Source organism: Stegostoma tigrinum, chromosome 45 (genome assembly GCF_030684315.1).
Source record: "Stegostoma tigrinum isolate sSteTig4 chromosome 45, sSteTig4.hap1, whole genome shotgun sequence".
Taxonomy (NCBI): domain Eukaryota; kingdom Metazoa; phylum Chordata; class Chondrichthyes; order Orectolobiformes; family Stegostomatidae; genus Stegostoma; species Stegostoma tigrinum.
Window position 1 is genome coordinate 4,610,585 of NC_081398.1, and position 18,664 is coordinate 4,629,248.

At 52.2% G+C, this 18,664-nt stretch overlaps 1 protein-coding gene across 2 annotated transcripts; it reads right to left on the reverse strand.

Moving 5' to 3' along the window:
• Nucleotides 1-642: 642 nt before the first annotated feature.
• On the reverse strand, nucleotides 643-16,872 carry cnpy4 (canopy FGF signaling regulator 4). Of its 2 annotated transcripts, XR_009443437.1 has the most exons (7): nucleotides 16,756-16,872; nucleotides 11,727-11,853; nucleotides 10,603-10,699; nucleotides 7,423-7,545; nucleotides 5,798-5,915; nucleotides 2,524-3,668; nucleotides 644-1,112 (listed from the first exon to the last, which is right to left on the reverse strand). XR_009443437.1 is itself a non-coding variant. In XM_059642581.1 (6 exons), the coding sequence occupies exons 1-6, from the start codon at nucleotides 16,850-16,852 to the stop codon at nucleotides 3,478-3,480; spliced, it is 753 nt and encodes a 250-aa protein (XP_059498564.1). In that variant the 5' UTR covers nucleotides 16,853-16,872; the 3' UTR covers nucleotides 643-3,477. The 2 variants fall into 2 exon arrangements, 1 of the variants encoding a protein (XP_059498564.1); XM_059642581.1 differs by having other exon boundaries at nucleotides 643-3,668.
• Between the last annotated feature and the right edge of the window lie 1,792 nt (nucleotides 16,873-18,664).

Genomic DNA, 18,664 nt, shown 5'->3' on the forward strand with positions numbered 1-18,664 from the left:
CATCACCCCACAAAAGGTGCAGTCTGTGATGGGAAACACCCCTTTTCCCTAACCCTGAATTTTGAAGACACCTCTAGGGAGATACATTTTAAACAAAAGGCCAGGCCTCCTGGGAAAAGCTGACAATGAAGGCGACAGAGCCCTGGCTCCAATGCTGTTGACTGCATCATTAACCTCAGCACTCAACTTTAAACAGTACAACGTGATAAAGTAATAAAAAGCAAAACCGCGGACCTGCAGGCACAGGCAAGGAGCAAGGTGTCATGGATGGTCAGAGGCTGGGAATCCTGCAGCGAGTAACTCCCCTCCTGACTCCCCAAAGCCTGTCCCACCATCCACAAGTCAGGAGGGTGAGGGAATACCTCCCACTTTACCCTGGATAGGGGCAGCTCCAACAACACTCAGGAAGCTCGACACCCTCCAGGACAAAGCAGCCCCCCGCTCAATTGGCACCACATCCACAAACATCCCACTACCCCCCACCCACCGATGCTCAGTCGCAGCAGTGTGTACCATCTACAAGATGCTCGGCAGAAACTCATCAAAGATCCTCAGGCAGCACCTTCCAAACCCATGACCCACTTCCATCCAGAAGGACAAGGGGCAGCAGGTACAGAGGAACACCACCCCCCTGCACATTCCCCTCTGACCCCCTCCCCATCCCGACTTGGAAAAATATCCCCGTCCCTTGAGTGTGACTGGGTCAGAGTCCCTGGAATTCCCTCCCTGAGGGGACATTGTGGGTCACCCCACAGCACATGGACTGCAGCAGTTCAAGAAGGCAGCTCACCCCCACCTTCTCAAAGGGGGGGCAACTAGGGACGGGGCAATAAACACTGGGCCCAGTCAGCGACACCAAGATCCCACAAGAGAATGAAAAAAGAAAGTAAATGTAAATACATTCACTCTTCACATATGGGCCTAATGTTGGCAAATGGGACTAGATTAATTTCAGATGTCTGGTACGGACAAGTTGGACCGAGAGGGTCTGTTTCTGCGCTCGTCCTTCTGTGACTCTAAATCTAACAGCAGCTGCGCAATGGAACAAGGTAGATTCCCAATGCACTGATGTTCAGCAACACAATGGAGCCTCTTGAACTGTATCATTTCATCTGTGGCAAGATAAAAACAATTTTAGCTCAGCTTGAGCTGTAGTGTGACAGCAATATTATCATCAGGACTGCAAACTCCAACACCCCCACCCCATACAGCCTAGGCCGGGTTTTCGATCAAACCAGCCCAAACCTCTTCACAACGCTCCTTGTGAAAGCCTCCTTGCCTATCGCACTTGTGGAGCGCTCCACTTTGTGACGGGTGCCACGTAAACGCAGTCGGAAACTGACTCTTCGCTTGAGTGATGTGTGGAACCAGGAGTCACGCCCCATTCAGGGACTGGGAGGGGGGGTTGCACAGTGAGTGTAACTGGGATGGAGAGCCCCAGGGTAGTCTTCGCGAGACACAGGTTCAAATCCAACTCATCCCTCCCACACCATTCCCTTTCTGGAGCTGAAAACGAGCGTCAGGGATGGTAACCACACAACTGTCAGCGACCGTCGCCGCGGTCGCTCCCCGAGATTCAGGGTAAGAGTATAGCCAGCCTTACCCACCCCGGCCTACAAGTGGCTCCAGACCCACAGCCACATGGAAATGAAGGCAGGGTGACAAACGCTGGCCTTTCCAACGACACCCACGTGTAAAAACAAAATCAAATCACAACTTCCCCATCAACCGCAGACACTCTTCACCCGCTGTTCCCTTGTGAGCTAAAGCACCTGCTGCTAATTCGGATTGTCAATTCAAAGGTCAATTAAAAGCAGGGATTTCGGACCAAACTCCTGTTTGCTGACCAGAAACCGGAGCGAGTTAAACAATAATCCTTACAGCACAGGAGCAGGCCATTCAGCCCTCACTGACCCCCCAACCAGCATCCCAACCCGGACCCATACAGCCACCTTACCTCTGTACCCCTGCATTTTCCCACGGCCTATCCACCCTAACCTGCATATCCCTGGGCACTACGGGACAATGTAGCACGGCCAACCCACCCTAACCCCCACATCCCTGGGCACAACGGGACAATTTAGCACGGCCAATCCACCCTAACCCGCACATTCCTGGGCACTATGGGACAATTTAGCACGGCCAACCCACCCTAACCCGCACATCCCTGGGCACTATGGGACAATTTATCACGGCCAATCCACCCGAACCTGCACATCTTTGGACTGTGGGAGGAAACTGGAGCACCCGGAGGAAACCCACGCAGACACAGGGAGAATGTGCAAACTCCACACAGACAGTTACCCGAGGGTGGAAGTGAACCTGGGTCCCTGGTGCCTTGAGGCAGCAGCACTAACCACTGAGCCACCGTGCTGTCCCAGGTGTACTCTGAAGAGGAGATGCAGACACTGAGGCTTTTTCTGCATGTGCAGAGGGAAGATCAGGCTCCGAGACGCTCCCTTCTACCCCAGGAGCTCGTGCCGTTATCAGGGCAAAAGCCATCCATGGGAGACGCTTGCTCACCTCAGTGTGAGGAAGGCCAGAAGCAGTTAGGAGAGATGGGGCTTCACATGTAGGACAGGTTTGCTCGAGGCTTCAGAGATGCACTGCAATAACTCTGAAGTTGCTGGCAGAGTCCAACTGTATCCGAGCTAACACAAATTTGGGTGGAGGATCACCAGACTCCAAACGTCGGCTCTGCTTTGTGTTCACAGATGCTGCCGCACTTGCTGCAATTTCTGACTGTTGCTCAAGATCTCTATGTGGTACCTGCAGGTTACTCCGTTTAGTGTAAAACTCCAGTTAGACTGGGAGGCCATTCACTTCACAGAACGGAGGACTTGCCAGAGTCTCGGGACCGAGTGGACCCCCGGGGTGGGGACGACAGGAAATTAGGCCCGAAACGTCAGCTTTCCTGCTCCTCTGATGCTGCCTGGCCTGCTGTGTTCATCCAGCTCCACACCTTGTTATCTCAGGAAATCAGGTGGGAATTTTGCCTGCATTTCCGTGTGGATCGAAACAGCTGCTGCAACACCCTGGGAGTGCCAGGGAAATTAAACGCCCAGGATTAAGACAGACGCAATGCATGGTGTATCTTAAACAGCGGTGGGACCAGCTTTTAAAACACCACTGCCAGTTTTCACAGTGACTCTAGCTTGCACTCTACAGGGAAGGAGGAAAGGACAGGGTGAGGACTAAAAAGGAGCGTGCACTGTTTTTAAATCTTAAAAAGGTGCACGGGTTATGTGACGAGTTTAAAATCTCATCCGCTCTTGACTGGTGGCTCAGCGTTGACTACGAAGAGACAGAGCGACAGATAGAGGGCTTCTGTTTGCCCGAGGGTCAGGGTTCGAAGCCACACCTCACTGTGACAGCCATTGGATTAAAAAGGTACTGGACTTTGCTAGAGGATAGTTGCCTCCCGGCTCCATGGTCGGGATGCCGGCCGCGGGAGGGATCTGAAGCACCACTGGGTGGTCAGAGTTCCGCAGGGTCATGATGTCCATCTTCTTGGCCAGACACATCACCCTCTGGCCAGTCTCCTTCGCTGGGTTTGCTGCCTGCCTGAGCAACCTGCTCCTCCTCTGCTGTGGCTCCTGCGTTCCTCCTCTTCTCCTGGCTGTCAGCCATGTCACCCTTGTGGCCTTTCCACACCTCGGTCAGACACTCTGCAGTACGGGGAGAGGGACAGAGGGCAAGCGGGAGATGGTTACCGTGGACCGTCGGGGAGGGTCAGAGGCTTCCACGCCGCATGCTTGACGACACCGCGGGCTGAACGACTCCTGGGAGGTTTTCATAGAATCCCCACAGTGTGGAAATAGGCCCTTGGGCCCAACAAGTCCACTCCGACCCTCAGAGCATCCCATCCAGACCCATCCCTCTATAACTGCACTAACCCGCACATGCCTGGGCACTACGGGACAATTTAGCACGGCCAACCCACCCTAACCCGCACATCCCTGGACACTATGGGACAATTTAGCACGGCCAACCCACCCTAACCCGCGCATCCCTGGGCACTACGGGACAATTTAGTACGGCCAATCCACCCTAACCCGCGCGTCCCTGGGCACTACGGGACAATTTAGTACGGCCAATCCACCCTAACCCGCGCGTCCCTGGGCACTACGGGACAATTTAGCACGGCCAATCCACCCTAACCCGCGCGTCCCTGGGCACTACGGGACAATTTAGCACGGCCAACCCACCCTAACCCGCACATCCCTGGGCACTACGGGACAATTTAGCACGGCCAACCCACCCTAACCCGCACATCCCTGGGCACTACGGGACAATTTAGCACGGCCAACCCACCCTAACCCGCACATCCCTGGGCACTACGGGACAATTTAGCACGGCCAATCCACCCTAACCTGCACATCCCTGGGCACTACGGGACAATTTAGCACGGCCAATCCACCCTAGCCCGCACATCCCTGGGCACTATGGGAGGAAACTCACACAGACACAGGGAGAACGTGCGTTCCCTCCTCCAACCGTTTCTTTCCGCACCCCCTGACACCCAGCCCAGTCAGAGTGCCTTTTGGGAAGAAGGGCAAAAATGCAGGAGAAACTCAGCAGGTCTCACATTCAGAGGGAAAGCAGAGATAATCCTTGAGGCCCTGTTCCGAAGGAGGGTCACAGGACTTGAAATGTTAACTCTGCCGTTCTCTCTCCACAAGGTGGGAGGTCACACAACACAAGGTGAGAGGTCACACGACACCAGGTGAGAGTCCAACAGGTCTATTTGAAATCACAAGCTTTTGGAGCACAGCCCCTTCGTCGGGTGAGGGTCACCAGCAGGCCAGGTTACCGGGTCAGTTAATAAAAACGGAGAGGACACTCTACCTCTATCGGCAGGAAAAGGTAGAGCATAAAATCCAGGAAGCTATGCTAAACCTTTTGACAGATTACTGGTTCAGGCCCAGCGACAGTGTGCGCGTGTGTGTCCAATTCCTTGGGGGGGGGGTGGGGGGGGGGGGGCGCTTTGGAGAGGCAGACATTGGGTTGGGAAGACGGGACACTGGATGAAAGGGGTCGGGATTGTCCGTGAAACACACTCGCGCTCTCTCTCATGCTTCCACCCTCAGCGCTAGGCCGAAGCCACCTTCGCCCCAGAGGGAGCGAGCACCTTGCGGCAGTTGGAGCCAAGTGGTTTAATCGAGAGTGACAGTCGGGCCTTGGCCACAGATAGGGGGACAGCTGCCTCCTCGACCTGTGCGGATGACAGCTGAGGGAAGTGTATCACAGGCAGGATTGGGGGGGCATGCAGAGAAGGGGGCAGGGGGCAGAGCATGAGGTAGAGAGAGCAGGGAAGGATAGAGAGCTTTAAAAAAAAAAACAAAAAAAGGTGTAGAGCTGGATGAACATATCAGGCCAGGCAGCATCAGAGGAGCAGGAAAGCTGACGCTTCGGGCCTAGACCCTTCTTCAGAAAAGAGGCAGGGGAAGGGGTTTCTGAAATAAATAGGGAGGGAGGGGGAGGTGGATCGAAGATGGATAGAGGAGAAGATAGATGGAGGGGAGACAGACAGGTCAAAGAGATGGAGATGGGGCCTGTGAAGGTGTCAGGACGTGGTCGAGTCTGTCTCCTCTCCATCCATCTTCTATCCACCTCCCCCCCCCCCTATTTATTTCAGAACATCCTTCCACCCCTCCACCCCCATTTCTGAAGATGGGTCCAGACCCAAAACATCAGCTTTCCTGCCCCTCTGATGCTGCTCGACCTGCTGTGTTCATCCAGCCCCACACCTTGTTGCCTCAGATTCTCCTACTATCCCTGAAACAAAGAGGCTAACCTTGGTCGTTCTTTTCCAGCACATGGGACACGCAGAGAAACCTCTCCAGATCCAGGTCCTGATGGTGGAAATACCAATCCTCCACGACCTCCTCGTACTGTTCCAACATATTCTCGCACTGAGGGGGGAAACATCAGCAGCTGCTGTACTGGCTTTAGTAGAATTGTTGTGGACAGTGTCCATGAGAAATGCAGGGTTCCATTTTTTTTTGAAGATTGAAACCTCTGCTCCCATTTTGCTTCCCTCCCCCCACCCCCCAATGGTTTGCTTTCTTCTCCTATTTCTCCATTACTCCTGTTTGCACACTGATCCCTTTATTCGCACCTCCTCTGGACTAGTCCAAGTCCCACTGGCCTTGTGTCCCTTCATTCTCGAACTCCCCACAACCAGCATCTCCGTTTTGTGAATATATATAAAAAAAACAAAGTTGTCCCCATTCCGATCAAAGGTCACAGCCCCTGAAACATTGGCTCTCGTTTCGCTCCACGGCTGGTGCCAGGCCCCGCTGAGCCCTCAGCAGCGTTGCCTGGAACAGAAGTGGGAACTGCTGCAGAATCAGCTGGGTCCAGCAGGGCCTCAGTGCAAGGGGGCAGGGGGACAGTGAGAGGATGCAGACGGGCGGGGAGTGGTTGAGAGGGTCCACAGGGGAGGGGTGGGGGTGGTGAGAGGAGGCAGTGGGGGGGTGGGGGCAGAGCGAGGGGAGGAGGGAAGAGCACACAGAGGAGGGGGCAGGGCGCAGAGCGCGGGGTGGAGAGAAGAAAACCCTTCAGCAGCATTCTCTGCCAGTTACCAACCTGCACACAGTTCACCGACTGCATTGGGTGCTCACCTCAGTCCACTCGCAATCAGCGAATGACTGAAGCACATTTGGTCTATCACGCCTGTGCTGACCCCACAAACGGGTTATTCACCCACAGCAGGACTTATGCACTTTATGGTGAGGTCCTGGGGCGTGTTGCTGAACAGAGGGACCCTGATGGGGGCGCAGGTACATAGTTCCTGGAAAGTGGAGTCGCAGGTAGACAGGGCGGTGAGGAAGGTGTTTGGGACGCTCGCCTTTATTGGTCAGTGCATTGAGTGCAGGAGTTGGGAGGGTCATGTTGCAGCTGTACAGGACATTGGTCAGGGCCACCTTAGGAATAGTGTGTGTAATTCTGGTCTCCCTGCTGTAGGAAAGTTGTGAAACTAGAAATGGTTCAGAAAAGATTTACAAATGGGAAGAGTTTAGAGGGATATGGGCTAACTGTGGCAAACGATTGGTTTAGGGTATCTGGTCATTCTGGACGAGTTGGGCTGAAGGGTCTGTTTCCATGCTGCACATCTTGAGGAGTCTACACACCCTCACATAGCCCCACACAGGCATTTCCTTTGCAGATTCTCTTTTGAGACCTCACTGTAGTCTCAGGAAGCACATTTGAAGATCTTAACCCTGCAGCACAATTGGCTAGGATTCTGCAAACAGTGGCAGCATAGGACAGGGCAGTAGCAGTGAACAGTCTGACCACGCTTGTCTGGGGTCACACGAGAAGATTGGGGCTGGCAGCTCCAGGGCACTGCCAACGCCTCCAGTGCACGAGAGCTGCTAACGGTCAAACCGCGCAGCTCATTGAGGAAGCCGGGCTTACCTGCTTTTTCAAATCCGTGACCTCGGCCGAGGGCTCATCCCACATTTCAAATGGGATTCCCAGCTCCACCTTTACACCTTTGTTCACCAGATTCTTCAGCGTCATCATCGTCTCGCTTGTACCCTGCAAAACACAGAACACCAAACGCTCAAGGGCTCCATCGCAGAGATGGCGATTGGATCCTCTAGCTACTGGGTGGTGAGGCCTCGGTCGGAGTGCCGATTCCGGTTTGGGGCGCCCTTTCGTTGGGAGGGTATCATTAAGCTGGAGAGGGTTCAGAAGAGACTTACCAGGATATGGCTAGGAACACAGCGTTCCAGGAGAGGCTGGGACTTTGTTCACCGACGTGTAGGTGACGAGGGGTAACCTTACGGAAATTTAAAAAAGAACATGAGGGGTATAGGCAAGGTGGATGACAGATGTCTTTTCCCTAGGGTGGGGGGACTTCAAACTGGGGGGGCGGGCATGTTTTTAAGGGTGAGAGAAGAAAGATTCAAAAACCACAAGGGGCAACTTTAGTTTTTAAAAAAATGCAGGGAGAGGTTTGTGTATGGAATAAATCTCCAGAGGAAGTGGGGGGCGTGGGTACAGTTACAACATTTAAAAGACATTTGGATAAGTACATGAATGGGAAAAGTTTGGAGGGATAGGGGACAGGAGCAGGCAGGTGGGAATGGTTCAGTTTGGGATCGCGGTTGGCATGGACTGGTTGGGCCATACTTTCCACACAAACACGATTAAACCAGAACTTGAAATTTTGCCCATTGTTCCACGTGTGCAATAAAATGTCCCAGGACATCAAACAACATTCGGCACTGGGCTGCACATGGGGGAGGAAGCGGGTGATCGGCACTAGGGATAGAAACTGAACGGGGTGAAGGGTCTCCTGCAGCATGATGAAATAGAGGACCCGGAGCTCAGACAGGTGGGTTTTAAGGGGCACTGGGCAGAGGAGGAGAGACAGGGGTGGGGATTAGGAAGGGAATTCAGCATCCTGGGACTCATGAGCCTCAACGTGACAAAGATTCGAATCTCACTACAGCAGATGGTGGAATCTGAATTCAGTAAACAATCTGGAGTTAACCGTCGAAATATACCCAAATTTTTGGTAAAATCCATCTGGTTATACAATGTCCTTCAGGGACGGAAACTGCCATCTTTACTGAGTCTGGCCTACGTGACTCCAGACCCACACAGTAATGCGGTTGACTCTTGACTATCCTCTGGGGCAATTAGCGATGGGCAATAAATGTGAGCCCAGCCAGTGACACCTACATCCTGTCGGTGGAGGAAAATAACTGGTGAGGATCGTATAATTAAAACCACAGGCCAGAATGAGGGGGGAGGTATGGGGCTGGAGGGGATCCCTGGGGATAGGGAGTGGGCTGAGGGCCACAGAGGGGCAAGAAAACAAGGGTGGGAATTTTACAATCAGGGTATTACTTAACACGAGCTGACACAGGTCAGTGAGCACAGGCAGGTGGCTTACAGAGACCAGTGAGAGCAATAAAGTCATACAGCATGGAAACAGACCCTTTGGCCCAACAGGTCTGTGCTGGCCAGGTTTCCTAAAAACTGAACCAGTCCTATTTGCCAGCATTTGGCCCGTGTCCCTCTAAACCCTTCCTTATCCATGTACCCTTCCAGATGCCTTTTAAATGCTGTAACTGTACCAGCCCCCACCCCTTCCTCTGGCAGCTCATTCCACACACACACCACCCTCTGTGTGAAAAAGTTGCCCCTTGGGTCCCTTTTCAATCTTTCCCCTCTCACCTTAAACCTATGCCCCTCTGGTTTTGAGCTCCCCATACCTTGGGGGGAATAAAGGCTTTATTCTGCACGCAGTTATGTTGATGAACTTCACCATCAGTAAACGTACACCAGGGCATACGATGCAGGCACACACAAACAGTCCACAGCACAAGTCACAGGACCAGTTTCTCATCAGTTCTTTATCACATTCATTAGGATCACTGATATTAAATCGAGAGTGAGAGAGAATTATGATCGAGCCCTTTAGTTTCCTTATTAAATGGCTGCAGACAGTTTTCATGGTGGGAATAATTTTACTTCCTATTCATTTGCGGGATGAGGATGTTGCTGACTAGGCCCAGCATTTGCTGCCCATCCCTAATTGCCCCAGAGGGCTGTTAAGAGTCACTTAGATTGCTGTGGGTATGGAGTCACATGTCAGCCAGACCAGGGAAGGATGGCAGTTTGCTTCCCTAAAGGACATTAATGATCCCGAGGGGGCTTTCCGACAATTGACAATGGGGCGCCTGGCCATCATTAGGCTCTTAATTCCCAGATTTTCTGTTTGGAAAATTCAAATTGCAGCAGTCATGGCAGGATTTGGACGCCAGGACCATTAGCTGGGTCTCAGGAGTAACAGTGTGGTGATAATAGCATGAGGCCATCAGCTTCCCTTGTGTGGTCTTGGGATAGGATGAGATTGCAGGGCGCTAAAGCACACTGGTACCAACTGGTGAGTGTAGGAAGCTGCAGCAGCAAACCTGCCATGTCATTAAGGTACCGTAGGCAGCCCCTATCATTGGGGTAGGATGGGTCAGTTTCCCTTAGTTTGGAGGGGTGGGGGGAGTGCGGGGAATGCAGAAGGGGACAAGCATATTTCAAAATGATCCAGAGGGAGATCGGAACGGAGAAAGCCTCTCACTCCCCAACCAGAGGGCCTGGAAATTCACTGCCTGAGAGGGTTAGTGACAGCAGAAAGCCCTCAATGCATTTTATGTATAAAAACAAAGATTTTGGGGTCCGCTCAGATACCTGAAGCTGCAGGGCTACAGGCCAAACGCTGCAGAGTGCGTTCGGGCCAGGTGGCTGAGAGGCCTCTTCCTCTGGTGTTAATGCCCAACGAGTGGGCTGGGATTCACAGTTGAAGCCGTAGCAAGGTTCACGGCAGCTGTTCTGAAGAAAGGTCACTAGACCCAAAATGTTGACTCTGCTTTCTCTCTCTCCGTCCGCGCAGAGCCTGCTGAGTTTCTCTGGCTATTTCTGTTCTTGTTTCAGCTTTCTGGCACCCGCAGTTCTTTCATTTCATGTTTGGTGGGGAGTACTGGTGCTAACGAAACGGTGCAGCCAACCTCAGAGCGAGGACAAGCACTGGGCAAACACAACGGTGCAGCTCGATTCACTGTTAACTTTGTGCAAACGTGCATCTACCTTTGCATATCGCAAGCTTCCGGGTCGTTCAGCGTGTATGTTGTACTGCAGAATCCTTTCACAAATGTTATCCATGGCATCAGCTAGCCGGGTCTCCCTAGCAGGCACAGGTGGGGTTGCGGGGGGAAGGAATAGAATGAGGGTGGGGGGAAAACAGAAAGAGCCAGTGAGCAAATTCAACTAAAGCTGACAGAAAGCCTGGTCATTAAACTATAAGCAAAAGGCAATCATTGTCTCCTTCCAACTACAGCCAACTTGTGAAGCTTTCTCTCTCCCTCTCTCTCGCGCGCTCCCCCTCTGAAGTCTCTTCTAGAATTCCCAAGAGTAACAATGCTCAGAAAAACAAAACAGCATTTATTGCCCATTACACTTGAGAAAGGTGGGGGTGAGCTGCCTTCTTGAACCCACGCAGTGCCATTAGGGAGGGAGTTCCAGGATTTTGACCCAAGAACAGTGAAGGAACGGCCAATGTATTTCCAAGTCAGGAAGGGGAGTGGCCCAGAGGGGAACGCACAGGGGCCGAGGCGCCCATGTATCTGTTGCCCCGGTCTTCATGGGTTTGGAAGGTGCTGTCTAAGGATCGTTGGTGAATTTTTGCAGTGCATCTTGTGGATAGTACACACTGTTGCTACTGCGCATCGTGGAGGGTGTTGGATGTTTGTGGATGTGGTGCCAATCAAGCGGGGGCTGCTTTGTCCTGGATGGGGTCGAGCTTCTCGAACATTGTTGGAGCTGTGCCCGTTCCCTCATACTCCTGACCTGTGCCTAATCACGGAGCACAGCAGTTCCCAGGGACACCAATGAACATTGCCCTGTGTATTTTGAAGAAAGTTCTCCCTGTCTGAAGTCCCAATTGATGCATCCAGAGATTCCAGCCTACAAAGCAGCTGCTCCCTGTGCTCTCAGTCCAACAGCCCACACTAAGTATTCTTCGGGCCTGCCTCATCAAAGCCTGGAGCCTGTCTGGGAATGAACTGCAGCCTAGAGGTATTCCGAGCACCAGCTTCAGCGAACTTAAACTCTGAAGGAAGGTTGTCAGAAGAAAGCTGGGGACAAAACAGAAACCACAAGTGGATTTGTACCCCACCCCCAGCCACGCGAGCGGATGATTGCGCAGCACTTACGACGTGTTGTACTTGATCTTTCGCTTGCGTTTCCCATCGTCCAGCACTTCCCCGAGCTCCAACACTTCCTTGGAACGTTTTGTCTTGTCCAGTGCGGACTGCAGCTCCAGTGTTAGGAACTTGCAGACTGCACACACACAGAACGGCGAGAGAGAGAGTTAGGCACTATCAGTAGGAAGATTTGAGTTTGATTTTTCTGCCCCTCCCGACGTCTTGCTTATGGTTTAAAATACACGCCAGCTGTGGATTCAGTGCCAATACTGAGCAAATGAGCGCTCTGGGCAACACAAGCAGGACTAGGCCATCTGGCCCATTATATCTGTTCTGCCATTTATTAAAACCATGGCTGGTATTTTCATGCACTTAGCTCCAATTAAGCACCCACTCACCATAACCCTTAATCCCTTCACTGCTCAAAACAAACTCTATTTTGACCTTAAAAAGCATCCAACAAGGTAGTCTTAACTGCTTCACTGAGTGGGGAATTCCACAGATTCACAACCCTTTCGGTGAAGAAGTTCCTCCTCGGCTCAGTTCTAAATTTGCTCTTTATTTTGAGGCTATGCCCAGTCTAGTTCCAGGTTCGCCTCCCAGTGGAAACAACCTCCCTACTATGTTATTGCCTTCACAATTTTACGTTTCTGTGACATGTCTCCCCACTCCGTCCACCATTCTTCTAAATTCCAAAGACTACAGTCTTTTGATTTATTTATTGATATCACATGTACCTAAGAACAGCGAAATGTTTTGTTTTGCATGCAGTAGAGGCAGATCACAGCAAGGACATGCAGATCATAGGGTGATGGAACAGAGTCGGGCATACAGAGTTACAGCTGCAGAGGAAGTGCACAAAAGCAAGATCAACATTAGATGTGAAATGTGAGAGGTCCATTCAGAAGCAGGGAAGAAGCTGGCCTTGAACCTGCTGGTATCTGTATTTAAGCTTTTGTATCTTCTGCCCGATGGAAGAGATTATAAATCGGGGGGGTGGGAGGAATCTTTGATGATGTTAGTTGCCTTAAATCTCTCCTCATTAGCCAACCATTTCGACCGCAGCATCAGCTTGGTGAACCTCCTCTGCACCCCCTCCAGTGCCAGGAACGTGCTTTCTCTAGTAAGGAGACCGTAACTGTAGGCATTACTCCAGGTGTGGCTTCACCAACACCCTGCACGGCTGCAGCATTACCTCCTGGTTTTTAAACTCCATCCTTTTAGCAACAGAGCATAATATTCCATTTGCTGCCTTAATTACCTGCTGCACCTGCAAACCAATTTTAAAGCAATGGGCTGTTAAAATCCAGAAGGTCGGGCAGAACTGTTCCTGTTTTGGAAAGGTTGCTTTCCTCCTACGTCATATTTTATCTTTTCGTGCAAAGTAGGCATCACAGATGAGGGCCAGCATTTGTTACCCCTGAAAGAATGCGAGGCCATTTCAAAGGCATTTACTGTCAGCCACATTGCTTGGTTTAGGGGAGTGGGGGGGAGGTGTTCAGGAATAGCACACAAGCCAGACCAGACAAGGATGGCAATTTTCTTCGTCTGAAAGATATGATTAAAACGAGTTGGTTTTTAACAACAATGGCATTGCCAACAGCTTCACCATTGAGACTAGCTTTCAACACCACATTCTGCCAACTGCTACCAGTGTAAAACCAACAAAAAGAACAGTACTGAAATCAAAAAGTGCTGGAGATCACAGCAAGTCAGGCAGCATCCACAGAGAGGCAGCAAGCCTATGTTCCGAGTCTTGATGGCACTTCAGAGCTGACATGAAACCTGGAGGCAGCATTGATGCTATAGTGCGGGTGAGTAAGGACGTGGATTGTTCAGGCTAATGTGAGAAAAATGGTGTGTCTAACTGCAAACTGAAAAGAACAGACAGTCCCACTGGAGTCAGGGGAAGGACAGAGAGGACATGGTGACAGAGAACATAACAAGTAAAGCTAAAAGAAAAGGAAAGAACAGCTATGTGGTCACAATTTGGAGGTGTTAAACTCAGTAAAGAGTCTTGAAGGTTGTAAAGTGCCTAGTCTGAAGATGGGATAAAAAGGCATAGAGCTGGATGAACACAGCAGGCCAAGCAGCATCAGAGGAGCAGGAAAGTTGACGTTTTGGGTCTGGACCCTTGTTGTCCTCTCTCGAGTCTGAAGATGGGATGTTGTTCCTCCAGTTGGGGCTGTGATTCACTGGAGCAGTGCAGCACATTGAGGCTAGAGAGGTAGGAATGCAAGCAGGATGCTATGTTAAAATGTCTGGCTATGGGAAGGTCTCGGTCATGCTTGAGCACAGACCAGAGGTGTTCTGCAAAGCGGTCAGCCAGTCTGCATTTGGTTTCTCCGATGCAGAGTAGACCACATTGGGTGCGGTACAGGTGAAATGCTGCTTCACGTGTTTAAGCCCTTGGATGGTGAGCAGGGACGTGGTGATTGGCAGGTGTGGCACCTCCGGCAGTTACATGGCAAGGTGTAAAGAAAAGTACACTGGGGTTCTTGTACTGAAGTGGTAACGCCTTTACCCCTACACCAGGAGGTCCAGTTTCTCTCGGACTATGGGAGAGATGCACATGCACATGCTCACTCCCATAACACTCAGTTCTCACCCCTTGGGTCTAAAATTTGCTTTCCACTAATAGAGTTATACAGAACAGAAACAGACACTTCGGTCTAATTTGTCCAGGCCAACTAGATATTCCTAACCTAACCTAGTCCCATTTATCAGTTTTTATCCTCCTGAACCCATCCTATTAATTAATCAGTGATAACGGGAACTGCAGATGCTGGAGAATCCAAGATAATAAAATGTGAGGCTGGATGAACACAGCAGGCCAAGCAGCATCTCAGGAGCACAAAAGCTGACGTTTCGGGCCTAGACCCTTCATCAGAGAGGGGGATGGGGAGAGGGAACTGGAATAAATAGGGAGAGAGGGGGAGGCGGACCGAAGATGGAGAGAAAAGAAGATAGGTGGAGAGGAGAGTATAGGTGGGGAGGTAGGGAGGGGATAGGTCAGTCTAGGGAAGACGGACAGGTCAAGGAGGTGGGATGAGGTTAGTAGGTAGGAGATGGAGGTGCGGCTTGGGGTGGGAGGAAGGGATGGGGGAGAGGAAGAACAGGTTAGGGAGGCAGAGACAGGCTGGACTGGTTTTGGGATGCAGTGGGTGGAGGGGAAGAGCTGGGCTGGTTGTGTGGTGCAGTGGGGGGAGGGGATGAACTGGGCTGGTTTTGGGATGCGGTGGGGGAAGGGGAGATTTTGAAGCTGGAGAAGTCCACATTGATACCATTGGGCTGCAGGGTTCCCAAGCGGAATATGAGTTGCTGTTCCTGCAACCTTCGGGTGGCATCATTGTGGCACTGCAGGAGGCCCATGATGGACATGTCATCTAAAGAATGGGCGGGGGAGTGGAAATGATTCGCAACTGGGAGGTGCAGTTGTTTATTGCGAACCGAGCGGAGGTGTTCTGCAAAGCGGTCCCCAAGCCTCCGCGTGGTTTCCCCAATGTAGAGGAAGCCACACCCTTGTCTGCTTTCCGGAGAGACCACTCTCTCCGTGACTCCCTTGTTCGTTCCACACTGCCCTCCAACCCCACCACACCCGGCACCTTCCCCTGCAACCGCAGGAAATGCTACACTTGTCCCCACACCTCCTCCCTCACCCCTATCCCAGGCCCCATGGTGACTTTCCATATTAAGCAGAGGTTCACCTGCACATCTGCCAATGTGGTATACTGTATCCATTTTATCCGGTGTGGCTTTCTCTACATTGGGGAAACCAAGCGGAGGCTTGGGGACCGCTTTGCAGAACACCTCCGCTCGGTTCGCAATAAAAACTGCACCTCCCAGTCGTGAACCATTTCCACTCCCCCTCCCATTCTTTAGATGACATGTCCATCCTGGGCCTCCTGCAGTGCCACAATGATGCCACCCGAAGGTTGCAGGAACAGCAACTCATATTCCGCTTGGGAACCCTGCAGCCCAATGGTATCAATGTGGACTTCACCAGCTTCAAAATCTCCCCTTCCCCCACCACATCCCAAAACCAGCCCAGTCCGTCCCCTCCCCCCACTGCATCCCAAAACCAGCCCAGTTCTTCCCCTCCACCCACTGCACCACACAACAGGCCCAGCTCTTCCCCTACCCCCACTGCATCCCAAAACCAGTCCAACCTGTCTCTGCCTCCCTAACCTGTTCTCCCTCTCACCCATCCCTTCCTCCCACCCCAAACCGCACCTCCATTTCCCACCTACCTCCACATCCCACCTCCTTGACCTGTCCGTCTTCCCTGGACTGACCTATCCCCTCCCTACCTATACTCTCCTCTCCACCTATCTTATTTTCTCTCCATCTTCGGTCCGCCTCCCCCTCTCTCCCTATTTATTCCAGAACCCTCACCCCATCCCCCTCTCTGATGAAGGGTCTAGGCCCGAAACGTCAGCTTTTGTGCTCCTGAGATGCTGCTGGGCCTGCTGTGTTCATCCAGCCTCACATTTTATTATCTTCTATTAATTAATCTACTCCCATGTGGCAGCATTTGGCCCATATCGCTCTCAGCCTTTCCTAAGCACGTACCCTCCAGATGCCTTTTAAATGTTGTAATTTTACACACCGTCAATTCCCAACAGAGAATAAACAAGAGAAGGCCAGGACATTCAGCCCATCATGGCTGTGCCAGCCCACTGCAACTGCAGATCAACTAGTGCCACCCTCTACGTCGTAGTTTCTTTCTCCCACAGAAGAGGGGCATAATTTTACTTTGGAAAGCCGGGAATAAGGTGGCATACCCATCCCATACAAGGCTGGGAGACGTTAAAGGGAGACACCAGCTGCTCATTGGACTCCAGTCTCTCCCCGCCGTGGGCCGCCGCCATCTTGGATACCTGGTTGCCATGGGCGACCAGGTAGGTCCTTATTAACCCCCACCTCCCGCCGTGGTTCCTCCCCCCCCCCCAAAACACATGGGGGCTGTCCTCCGTGGCGCCCGGAGGAGCCGATGCGCGGGGCCTGAGATGTCCGTCCACTTTTCCCTCCGCTTTACCTTCGCACTTCGTGGGCAGCCTATCCCCTTCTTCCTCCTCCGCTGCCGCGCTATCAGCGAGCAGCGGAATAAAGAGCAAGAACGACAGCCGCAACATCACCTTCCCCGTGCCGGCGCGAGTTGGCAGGCGGCAGCCAATCACACGAGCCCGCCCCCCCACGTGACGCCCGCACCGGCCAATCAAACAGACGCATGTGCGGACGTTGCCACGACGCCAGCCTATCGCAGAGAAACTCCCACCACCCACGTGGGATTTCGCCCAGTAGCCTTTCGTTTCGGCCTCGATTCCCCCCCCTCCAAACTTTCAGCCAATCATAGTGTTCACGGCCCACGTGGTGACCCGGCCCATTCGGCCAGTCGCGCTGATGCCCCGGTGCACGTGACAACGGTACCAACCAGTCAGGCGCGACCTCCTTCCGCATGCCGAGCCCCTTCATGATATCCCCGCCCTAAGTGTTGTCAGACCCCACGTGGGACGCCACCACTTCGGCAATTCAGAGGGGTAAACATAAACGGGGCCTTCGAGGCCACAGCCAATCACGCCGCCTTCCACGCCCCGAACACGGCCACGTGTCGGGATAAGCACCGCCCAGTCGCCCCACCCAAGCTCCCATTGGCTGCTGCTCCAATTTAAACCTCCCGCCTCGTGACGGTGGTAGCAGTATCGCTATGTCCAGACCCTGAAGTGGCGTTTGTTGGCCACTGCAGAGAAGGGTGAAGCTATCTCTGAGCAGATCGATAAGGCGCTATAGAAAACTGGCTCCATCCAGCGTTCATCATTCTTTGTGGCCTTGGTAAAGAAACAAGAGCCTGCACTGACATTCATAATGATCACAGCTGACTGTCCCAATCCTTATGCCAACATTTGCCATGATCCTATTAACTTGGTGCTGTCTGTTAGCTTAGTTGGGTGAATGGCTGGTATCTAGCACAGAATATTGGGCTAAATTCAATTATTTCTTGTAATGGCCAATGAGGTTCAGCCGGGACCCCCTTAGCTAGGTTTCTAGCTGCTTCCCCAGCCTGGAGACTGCCCTGGGCACCCCTCTGCACCCTTCTTTGAGACAGGCAGCATGGTGGCTCAGTGGTTAGCGCTGCTGTATCACAGCCGTAGAGACCCTGGTTTGATTTCACACTCTGATAATGTCATGTATGAGGAGTTTCCTCCTATGTCCAAAAATTAGCAGACTAGGGTGGGTTGGCCATAAGACATAGGAGTGGAAGTAAGGCCATTCGGCCCATCACGTCCACTCTGCCATTTAAATCAAGGCTGATGGGCATTTCAACACCACTTCCCTGCACTCTCCACATAGCCCTTGATTCCTTTTGAGATCAAGAATTTGTCGATCTCTGCCTTGAAGGCATCCAACGTCCCGGCCTCCACTGCACTCTGCGGCAATGAATTCCACAAGCAAATGCCATGCTAAATTGCCCTGTAATGTCCAGGGAAGTGCAGGCTATCCTCGGTGGATTAGCCATGGGAAATGCAGGGTTACATGGATAGGGCAGCAGGATGGGTCTGGATAGCGGTACTTGCAGACGGTCGATGTGGACTCAACAGGCACGAATAGTGTGTGATAACACGATGTGAAGCCAGATGAACGCAGCTGGCCAAGCGGCATCAGAGGAGCAGGAAAGTTTGATGTTTTGGGTCAAGACCCTTCTTTGGAAAGCTTTCCTGCTCCTCTGATGCTGCTTGGCCTGCCGTGTTCATCCAGCTACTATCTCTGTAATGAATAGTGCGTTTCCATGCTGTCAGGATTTTACAACATCCCATGTGGGCTAATGGCTAATTTGAGGAGTGTGACGGATTTTTAATAAGTAACGGGTGAGCAGGGCAGGAAAGTGGAGTTGAGATCATCCATGATTGTGGCCTGAGTTCCACTTTCCTATTGTGACCTCATAATCT

Bases quoted from the DNA above. Each gene is read 5' to 3' on its own strand.
- cnpy4 (XM_059642581.1), bottom strand. From the start codon at position 16,852: ATGTTGCGGCTGTCGTTCTTGCTCTTTATTCCGCTGCTCGCTGATAGC. The intron at 11,854-16,755 runs GTAAAGCGGAGG...GTGTGTGTGCAG, and splicing joins GCTGCCCACGAAGTGCGAAG to TCTGCAAGTTCCTAACACTG. The intron at 5,916-7,422 runs GTAAGCCCGGCT...TTCCCCCCTCAG, and splicing joins TCACGGATTTGAAAAAGCAG to TGCGAGAATATGTTGGAACA.